Raw genomic sequence first — 11,538 nt, forward strand, 5'->3', positions numbered from 1 at the left:
GGCCTTTACAAATTGTAAGCTATTGCTAAATCTACCTACCCCACCTATTTTAAAATTGAATGTAATTGGAACCACACAATTTTTTTTTAATGCCTAAGAAAAATTTTGTGGTTTCGGTTACACTCAATTTTAGAATAGGTGTGTGTGGTAGTTAGATTTTTTTTTTTTCTTCGTGAGTGTCTAGTTCAGGTTTTCCATTGTTTTCCAATGTCTCCATGGTCTCTGTGTTGTTTATTTCTTCCTATCAGATGTACAGCCATGCATTACAGCTTGGAAGAACAGTTTTATATTGTCTTTTTTTTTTAGTTCATATCAGTTTCCACATCCACTATTTCTGGCAACACTTCACAATTTTCATGGTTTTAATATTTTTACTCAAATACGTAAAAAAAAGGTTTGGGTCTACAGTGAAAATCTAAATGGGGTTGGGTAACCGGAACCAAAACATTTTTTTTCTAGGCCTTACACCATGGCCTGTTGTTATGCAATAAAAAGATTGATTATCAAAAACATAATATTATGTAAATCTTCAAATACATGTATATGATCCAGTTCCCTGCAGTGCTCAGACCTTCAAACCACTAATGAAAAGTCTGATTTTTCCTTCAGTTCCCTGCAGAGCTCAGACCTCCAAACCACTATTGAAAAGTCTGATTTTTCCTTCGTCAGGTCCAAGAATTTGCTGCATACAGTACAGTATTTCCATTTGGATACAAACCAGATCCAGCAATGTTCCAGCTGATAATTGGAATCATGGAAACTATTGGTGGCGTTCCAATTTTGTGTGGTTCCGGTAAATTTGACAAACTGAGTGAAGTGGTATTATTGGGGGTTATGGTATTGGCTACATCAATGTATATTCGACTCGATGCACCTATGCCAAAGACAGCAGTACCAGCAGCTATCGGTTTAGGACTTATCTATCTACTTGTACAAAACCAGGACAAACCAAAACTAGAATAAATCATTTCCTGTGTCCTTCCTTTCCAAGGATTTTTTGACTGTAAAGTAAAGTAAAGTAAAGTTGAGAAATTGAATTTGTTGCTGGCAAAGTTTGGTTGTGTAGTGTGTAGTCATAACAAAGATTGGTTGTATAGTGTGTAGTCATAACAAAGATTGGTTGTATAGTGTGTAGTCATAACAAATATTGGTTGTATAGTGTGTAGTCATAACAAATATTGGTTGGATAGTGTATAGTCATACCAAAGATTGGTTGGACAGTGTGTAGTCATAACAAAGATTGGTTGGATGGTGTGTAGTCATAACAAATATTGGTTGTATAGTCTGTAGTCATAACAAATATTGGTTGGATAGTGTGTAGTCATAACAAAGATTGGTTGGATAGTGTGTAGTCATAACAAATATTGGTTGGATGGTGTGTAGTCATAACAAAGATTGGTTGATTGGTTGGATGGTGTGTAGTCATAACAAAGATTGGTTGTATGGTGTGTAGTCATAACAAAGATTGGTCGGATAGTGTGTAGTCATAACAAAGATTGGTTGTATAGTGTGTAGTCATAACAAAGATTGGTTGGATAGTGTATAGTCATGGCAGGAGGGTTTAAATCTAATTTATGGTAATATTTTAAGTTTTGTATGCACTTACCACTCTGTGCCCAAAGTACTTTACAATTATTACCCCTTGTATGGATTTACATTGTGGGTGGTAAGTTGGTAAAATCTACCCAAGTGCCTCAGTCATGTTACTGAGGTTTTAAACCAAAATTATGGTATAATATATGGGAAACTGTGGCAGTTTTACCAGATTCATATCTTTCTGTTACCGGGGTTCCCAGACTTAGCAAAAACACTGGTTAACATTGTCCCTTTATACAAATGTACATTCTCAACTCCCTCAGGAGTATACAATCCATTGCAGGGTCTATGAGCACAATAGGATACTTTAAAAGTATTCACATTGCAACCTCTATCCTACCAGGTCCCCCAACTATATTGTGACAGCTGGATTGACTGGGTCACAATAGTGGTTCAAATTGTGACAATGAATTTTAGAGACATTCAGAAACAATTGGAAGCAATGAGATTGAAAGTGGCAACCTTGAAATTCAAAGTCAGCCACTCTAATCATCTGACATCCATGACTCCATTTATAAGTGACTTAATCAGAAGTACTTGTCATGGTTCCCATTTTCAAAAATTATGGTTTTAATATCTTTTTGCAATAAAGGTCTATTTTCATAGAGAGCATATTTTTTATGTACAGTGTGACAGGGCTCGAAATTCGTTTTTTTTCCTTGTAGCCCAGGTGGGCTACCATCATTTAAATTTGGTAGCCCGAGAGCAGTGACTGGTAGCCCATATGCATACATTCCTAAATTAATGGTGTTTGTGTATATATGTAACTATATGATGTATTGATTGAATAACTTGAGAGGTCACGTTAACACGTTATTTGTGTGTATTTCACGCCATATTTGACATTGGGGATGCAATTTTTTGCATGTTTGTGTCTCTGGGGACGTGTCATAAAGAGGGGCCGTATGAGGCTTACTGTTTATACCATGAGAAATTGAAAGTACAGAAAGATAACATTAAATCGCTATACAGAATATTGTTGCATATAAATGTTTTGTTTGACATTTTGGAAGTACAACCTGTGTATACGATGAACGGAAGAATGACATGTACAGTGTACATGTATTTCGTGTACATTTTATATACATGTAGTGTGGATGCAAATTTGGAAAAGATGCACTGATTTTGACGCTAATTTTGGCGAGAACACGTCCCACAGGACTGCGACCTCGGAGGCCCCCGGCCCGGGAAGGTGTCGGAGTCAGGCTGTCACAGTTTCTTTCAAAACTTAGTAGCCCAATTGGGCTACCACTCACATAAGTTGGTAGCCCAGAGACAAACATTGGTAGTCTGTGGACGCGAGACTACCGCGAATTTCGAGCCCTGCTGTGATAATATAGAAATGTTGATCAATATACAGGGTTTCACTAAGAGTAGTATGCACAACAGAAAATTGAGAGAATGGCACCTGACTCACCAAAACTCTGACCAACTGTGAATACCAGCGTCTTTGTGTGAGCCACCTCGTTAGGTGATCCCCACACTTAAATAGATTAAAATGCAACAATTGTACATCAATTATTTTGTGTCGATGAAACATAGCATTCTGTTAGTAAGATTTTTGTTGAGCCAGACAAGTCTATTTCAAGTTTACTAGATTCTCTAAATGACTTGTATTGATGAATAGCATAGTGTACTAATTAATGTACATACATATTCTTAATATCAAACCCAATGTGTACCTTCTTCAATTCTGACAAGGTTTAGAGAAAATATACGAACAGACCATTTTTATTTTTTTTGAGAGAGAATGTGTACTGCACAGATAAAATCCACATGCCTGTGATAGAATTGACCTGTTGCTGGTATGTAACAGGTGCAAAACTAGGCTTCTGCTAAAAAAAAATGCACTTTGACTTGATAATTTTAATGGCTGCAATGATAATCAACATGGTAACTTGGCCACCTCTGCATCCCCATTGTGCATATAGCACATTGTTTCTTTTACATTTGAAGTTGTCCCAGTGTGTGCACAACATGTCACATGAGTGAAAGACCAAGGCAACACCATTTGTACTGTAATATAGTTGTAATAGATAGTGTGAAAACTGGGAATCCTTACCATGCATACTTACAGTCCACATCAAATCAAAAGCTGTATGTGATTTACCCATACACTGCATTAATATTGTGTGTTTACATGTAATCACATCAGTGTCCATTCATACATTGACTAGATCAAGTTAAGGTATGAACACTGACCATCACGTCAGTGCCGTAAGGTTGTGTCTGTCTATACAATTGCATAGCAGATACGACCTTACTGTACTTACGCGACGTGATATGACACATCACAATATACAATAATAGTTTTTTTCTTTCTAAACTTGTCAAAAGTAATCTCACCAGAGACAGAGTAATATCTATTCCTTTTACACTCATGGACTTCACACACAAACATACATCGCAGACAAGCTATTTCCTTTTACTTGGTCATATTGCAACTATGTTTTAATATCAAACAGACTCTCAAAACAGTCAAATTGTAAAAACTACACAAATAATCCATACAAAAGTGTTTACATTACTATTTCTATCAGAACTGGGTTTATTAAGGCATTGATAGCTCATACTTGGCCTCGCACTAAAAACCAGAGATAAAAAATTAAATTAAAAAACTCTGGAAAAGCGTAGGCTTACACATGTAGTAGTGGCTTAGCTCAGTATGCATTTTATCTATGTATGAATCAGTATCAAATGCAGACTACAATACATATGATGTCTAACAGTGTCAGAGTCACATAGTATTTCTCTCCCCTAAATTAAAAGTACATCCGTTCTCTCAATGAAAAGTATCTCTCCCCTAAATACAAAAGTTCATTCCATCCCCTCAATGAAAAGTATTTCTCTCCCCTAAATACAAAAGTTCGTTCCATCCCCTCAATGAAAAGTATTTCTCTCCCCTAAATACAAAAGTTTATTCCATCCCCTCAATGAAAAGTATTTCTCTCCCCTAAATACAAAAGTTCAGTCCATCCCCTCAATGAAAAGTATTTCTCTCCCCTAAATACAAAAGTTCATTCCATCTCCTCAATGAAAAGTATTTCTCTCCCCTAAATACAAAAGTTCTTTCCATCCCCTCAATGAAAAGTATTTCTCTCCCCTAAATAAAAAGTACATCCATTCCCTCAATGAAAAGTATTTCCCTCCCCTAAATTAAAAATACATCCATCCCCTTAATGAAAAGTATTTCTCTCCCCTAAATAAAAAATACATCCATCCCCTGAATGAAAAGTATTTCCCTCCCCTAAATTAAAAGTTCATTCCATCCCCTCAATGAAAAGTATTTCTCTCCCCTAAATAAAATGAATATCCATTCCCTAAATGAAGTCCTTCCCTCCCCTAAATAAAAGTACATCCATCCCCTCAATCAAAAGTTTTTCTCTCCCCTAAATTAAAAGCATGTTCATCCCCTCTGTGAAATGTATTTCTCTCCCCCAAATAAAAAGACATCCATCCCCTCTTTAAAAACCCTTTTTCCCCTAAATACAACAGTTCAGTCCATCCCCTCAATGCCCTAAATTAAAAGTATCCATCCCCTCTGTAAAAAGTATTATTCTCCCATCAATAAAAAGCATTTCTCTCCCCCAAATTAAATATACATCCATCCCCTCAATGAAAAGTCTTCCCCTAAATAAAATATACATCCATCCCCTGAATGAAAAGTATTTCTCTCCCCTAAATCAAGTGTCCATCCTCTCTATAAAAAGAATTTCTCACCCATCAATGTAAAGTATTTCTCTCCCCTAAATAAAAGTACATTCATCCCCTCAATGAAAAGTATTTCTCTCCCCTAAATAAAATGTACATCCACCCCCTCAATGAAAAGTATTTGTCTCCCTTAAATACAAAAGTTCATTCCATCCCCTCAATGAAAAGTATTTGTCTCCCTTAAATACAAAAGTTCATTCCATCCCCTCAATGAAAAGTATTTGTCTCCCTTAAATACAAAAGTTCTTTCCATCCCCTCAATGAAAAATATTTCCCTCCCCTAAATTAAAAGTACTGCATCCATTCTCTCAATGAAAAGTATCTCTCCCCTAATTACAAACGTTCATTCCATCCCCTCAATGAAAAGTATTTCTCTCCCCTAAATACAAAAGTTCATTCCATCCCCTCAATGAAAAGTATTTCTCTCCCCTAAACAAAATGTACATCCATCCCCTGAATGAAAAGTATTTCTCTCCCCTAAATACAAAAGTTCATTCCATCCCCTCAATGAAAAGTATTTCCCTCCCCTAAATTAAAAGTACATCCATTCTCTCAATGAAAAGTATCTCTCCCCTAAATACAAAAGTTCATTCCATCCCCTCAATGAAAAGTATTTCTCTCCCCTAAATACAAAAGTTCATTCCATCCCCTCAATGAAAAGTATTTCTCTCCCCTAAATACAAAAGTTCATTCCATCCCCTGAATGAAAAGTACTTCTCTCCCCTAAATACAAAAGTTCGTTCCATCCCCTCAATGAAAAGTATCTCTCCCCTAAATACAAAAGTTCATTCCATCCCCTGAATGAAAAGTATTTCTCTCCCCATAATACAAAAGTTCATTCCATCCCCTCAATGAAAAGTATTTCTCTCCCCTAAATACAAAAGTTCATTCCATCCCCTCAATGAAAAGTATTTCTCTCCCCTAAATACAAAAGTTCATCCATTCCCTCAATGAAAAGTATTTCCCTCCCCTAAATTAAAAATACATCCATCCCTTGAATGAAAAGTATTTCTCTCCCCTAAATAAAAAATACATCCATCCCCTCAATGAAAAGTATTTCTCTCCCCTAAATAAAATGAATATCCATTCCCTCAATGAAAAGTCCTTCCCTCCCCTAAATAAAAGTACATCCATCCCCTCAATCAAAAGTATTTCTCTCCCCTAAATAAAATGTACATCCATCCCCTGAATGAAAAGTATTTCTCTCCCCTAAATACAAGTTCTTTCCATCCCCTCAATGAAAAATATTTCTCTCCCCTAAATACAAAAGTTCATTCCATCCCCTCAATGAAAAGTATTTCTCTCCCCTAAATACAAAAGTTCATTCCATCCCCTCAATGAAAAGTATTTCTCTCCCCTAAATACAAAAGTTCATTCCATCCCCTCAATGAAAAGTATTTCTCTCCCCTAAATAAAATGTATGTCCATCCCCTCAATGAAAAGTATTTCTCTCCCCGAATAAAAAGACATCCATCCCCTCAATGAAAAGTATTTCTCTCCCCGAATAAAAAGACATCCATCCCCTCAATGAAAAGTATTTCTCTCCCCGAATAAAAAGACATCCATCCCCTCAATGAAAAGTATTTCTCTCCCCGAATAAAAAGACATCCATCCCCTCTATAAAAACCTTTTCTTTCCCCTAAATACAAATGTTCAGTCCATCCCCTAAATTAAAAGTGTCCATCCCCTCTTTAAAAAGTATTTCTCTCCCATCAATGAAAAGTATTTTCACTCCCCTTAATAAAAATGTACATCCATCCCCTCAATGAAAAATATTTCTCTCTCCTAAATAAAAAGTATATCCATCCCATCAATGAAAAGTACATCCATCCCTTTCATTTTGGGGATGGACATACTTTTCAAAAAAAAAAACTTGTGTGAGGAAAAGGAGTGGTAATACAGAGGGCATGTGTAGTTGAATAAAATGGAACATACACACAACCTGTGAAACAAACACAGTTGTGATATGAAGATAAACAAACATACAACCTGTGTGACTCCTCCAATTGTTGTTGATATACAATAAATCCCAAAATGAAATACATTAGAAATGGTAGACTAGTTGCCTTGTTCCTTTGTGCAAACTTAAGAATCACCTAAAGATAGTTAGAGTTACTGACTGTTAAATATTAGTTGGGATTAATGTTAGTGTTAGTGTTAGTGTTAGTGTTAGGGTAGGGTTATAGTTTTAGGGTTATAGGTTAAGTTAAGATTACAGTAAACTATAGAAGTGAGGTTTAGTGTTAAAAGGTTCATAGTGTATTAGAGAACATAAAGGTGATTAAAGCTTGCACAAACTAAGACAGCAGCAACCAAGTCTATCATTTTCAATACAATGATTTGTATTGGTTTACTTAAATTTCAAACATTTTTTGTAATGTTAATGGTTCTCCACCTGTCCTTATAACAATTCAATCAAAAATGTCAATTTTCCAATGAATTTAATCCTCTTTCTCCCAGTATGGTATTTGTTTTGTGTACTAGTTAGTTAGAAAGAGGATCAAATATGAGGTATCTGATCATTTTGCAGTGAATAATTATAGATTTATCATTAGCCCAAAGTATTACCACTACCTAACGTAATAAACCAACTCGTCTTGTGATTTTAGAGACAGAATCTTTCAATATGTATTTGAGTCAATAATTGTTTAAGTGGAGAAGGGTGAACTGTATGAAGTAAATTGCTAGCTGATCTTGAATATGAAGGTCAAAGTCATGGATCTTTGATAATATCTATAGCACATGGTAAATTCCTGTCTGTCTCTGTCATGCCTGTTGAGGCTTAAATACCAGTACTTGTAATCGAAAGTTCTCAATTAAAAATTATTGTTATCACAAATCTTCCGCAAGACTTGGAGATAATTATTTTATATTATATTCTTTATTTCAGGCCATTAAAAAAGTCCCATACAACCAAAAAAAAAAAAAAAAAAAAAAAATGTTCACTCTTCCCTGCACCACTGACTTCATTACACCAACCTTGAACTAAGTGGTAGACTTCTTCCTCCCGTACATCTTTAACTCCGTGATAAACAGCGACATGTTTTCTTACGATGCATCAAAAGTCTATGGGTAAGTACTCATTCAAAATGAGCGCACTCTTCAATGCAGAGCATTTGTAGAACTCATGGGCTGTATTAATTAATTCCTGCAATTGAAAAATCATTCACAAAATTCAATATTCATTCACTTAAAGCTTATGAAATTATTAAGAACAACATGAAAATCTACAATAAGAGTTTTACACACTGTGAAAAGGATTCAGATTGACAGCTTTGAAGTAATAAATGCTGGTAATACATATTCTTGGTGCTATGGGCATGGTCTAATAACAGGGCAAAATGTAATATCTATAAGTCTATGTCAAAAACAAACCCCCTATCATGTCAAATTATTTATTCATATTCTGATTTCAACAACAAAACATTGGCTGCCACCCCTCACATATCACAGAGAATATGAAACATACTTTAATACATGCATATGTGGACTACTGTGTGTCAGGTTTGTGTCGCTCCCCTGGATGTCTGAGGTGTACATTCACACAGAACATTTTGGCTATTTGACTTGAAACATAGCAGTAAAGATCAAGGCTCTGGGTTATTAAAACAAACTTTGAAGATATTGCAAAAATTAGAAACTTACTTACGTCTTCTTCTTGTTGTTTCATAACTTTCTTCTCTTATTTAGCATTCCTCTTCAATTCTGGTCATATGAGTTATTCCTAGGTAAGATCTGAAAACAATGATAACATTATTAATGAAGTGAATACCGAAAGAAAATCCAGTTTACAAATAAGTGACAATCATGGACATATTTGACCAGGATAGAATTTACTACCAATGGGTTTTAGAGATGAAGTAGTGGTCACCAGTTGCAAACCGTTCTGCCTGCCTGTTCAGGCTAAAACCAAGAGAGACTTGATGTAAGATACAGTACCCCTAAATACATTACTTCCATGTGACTGAATATGACATGATTTAAAATAAATTAGTGACAATAAATAAATACTAAAAACTGTCTGTGATATGCAGGAAATGGTTGATTTTCGATAATTGACCAGTTGAGGCTGTTCTGTCAACTTTGCATATGTCACAAAATAAAGTGAGATGTATATGTCCAACCTGACATGGCACCTTTAGGCCAGGTTTGAAAGAAATTGGATATTGTATGTCTGAGAAATGATGTATTACATACATACATACATACATACAGATGCACACATGCATGGATGGATTGAGCCTGGTATAGTCCACCTATGAGGGACTAATGACACCTTAATGAACAATTCCTAATACCAGTATTCATTTATTGTGTAGTGATAAAAAATGGTGCATTCACATAAGCATAGAGAGCATTTTTGGAAACCAATCTAAAGCATAAAATATGAATATACTCCAAAATTTGAAACTTGCTTTTCTTATCTTCTAATAACTGTTTTCTTTCCTCTCCCTTCTTCAATTCCTGTCATACAAGTTCCTCTTAGGTATAATCTGAAAACAAGGAAAAACATTATTAGTGAACTGAGCAAAATTGCTAGTTACAAATAATATACAATTTACAAATGCGAAGTCTGAACTGGAATTTTAACATGTTTTGTTATATTCACACCTAACATCTCACCTGGTATTTTTCAGTCTATACTTATAATGAGGTGGTCATGTTCTGTGCAAAAAACTTTTACTCAGTTGGACATAACCAAGTTGTGAATGACAAGTTGCTTCTGAGGCTTTGTGATTGTAATAAGTGATTCATAAATATATAGAAGGGTTTTGATTGAAAGTGGCCCATGGATGTCAGAGTTGTACATCCACACTTTGAACATTTTGGCTATTTGACTTGAAATATAAAGATCAAGGATCTGGGTAATTAAAACAAACTTTGAAGATATTGCAAAAATTACAAAACTTACTTGAGTCTTCTTCTTGTTTGATAACTTTCTCCTTTAGCATTCCTCTTCAATTCTGGTCATATGAGTTATTCCTAGGTAAGATCTGAAAACAATGATAACATTATTAATGAAGTGAATACCAAAAGAAAATCCAGTTTACAAATAAGTGACAATCATGGACATATTTGACCAGGATAGAATTTACTACCAATGGGTTTTAGAGATGAAGTAGTGGTCACCAGTTGCAAACCGTTCTGCCTGCCTGTTCAGGCTAAAACCAAGAGAGACTTGATATAAGATACAGTACCCCTAAATACATTACTTCCATGTGACTGAATATGACATAATTTAAAATAAATTAGTGACAATAAATAAATACTAAAAACTGTCTGTAATATGCTGGAAATGGTTGAATTTTCATAATCGATCAGTTTAGGCTGTTCTGTCAACTTTGCATATGTCCAATCTGACATGGCACCTTTAGGCCAGGTTTGAAAGAAATTAGATATTATCTACATTTCCCTACGGACAACCTGGGTTACTAACCAGTGATAAAACATATCTTCATGACTGATAAAAACATCAAGATTTCAAAATAAGAAACTTACTTCTCTTTTTTAACAGCCTTCTTTATAAGCTTTCTTCATCAATTCCAGGAATACCGGTACACATTCCTGGGTATGATCTGAAAAGAAAGTAAAACATTATCAAATAAACTGAATAGAAATATATACAATGTAGATACATACCTCTCATATTCTTTTTCTTCAATAAAGTTTCTTCAGTATCGTCTTCTTCAATGGTGAGTCACTTGTGTTACCTGAGTAGAGAAAAGCTATACAGATTTACAACCATGATTTACTTACATGTATGGTGATCCTATAAGGGTGTCTTTACGTATGTACGACATATTTTGATCTCTTCACCTTGATCTAGCGACCCTCTATACAAGCCATAATAAAAGATCAATTTCAAAACCATTTCTTCACGACTGACAAAGACTTAAAATTTATAGTGACTCCAAGATTTGAAATTTGCATATCTCATCTTCTAATAACTGTCTTCTTCAATTGCTGTGATAATGCATAAGGATTAGAGAGGCAATAATTATCAAATAAACTGATGAACAGCAATATTAGGTACTTACTTTGATCTTTTTCTTTACACTTACTTCCATAGAGAGTCCATCTTCAATATTGAGTCCACTTTGTTACCCGAGTAGGGAAAAAGAGAAAACAGATTTATATGGGTTTACACAAACCAAACTTAGCTTCATTACTAGATTTGCCGTGCTTACGCATCTGTCCACCGCTAGTCCATAACAGTCATGTGACTGATGG

General features: G+C 35.0%; 1 protein-coding gene across 1 annotated transcript in view; it reads left to right on the top strand.

Annotated features, from left to right (window-relative positions):
• Positions 1 to 1,268, top strand: part of LOC144432955 (transmembrane protein 35B-like) — a 1,950-nt gene extending 682 nt beyond the window's left edge. Inside the window, exon 2 of the mRNA XM_078121268.1 lies at positions 670 to 1,268. Coding sequence (XP_077977394.1) covers positions 670 to 963 — 294 coding nt within the window. The 3' untranslated portion in view covers positions 964 to 1,268. The remainder of the gene's footprint in view (positions 1 to 669) is intronic.
• The last annotated feature ends 10,270 nt before the right edge of the window (positions 1,269 to 11,538 follow it).

Source organism: Glandiceps talaboti, chromosome 3, assembly GCF_964340395.1.
Source record: "Glandiceps talaboti chromosome 3, keGlaTala1.1, whole genome shotgun sequence".
Taxonomy (NCBI): domain Eukaryota; kingdom Metazoa; phylum Hemichordata; class Enteropneusta; family Spengelidae; genus Glandiceps; species Glandiceps talaboti.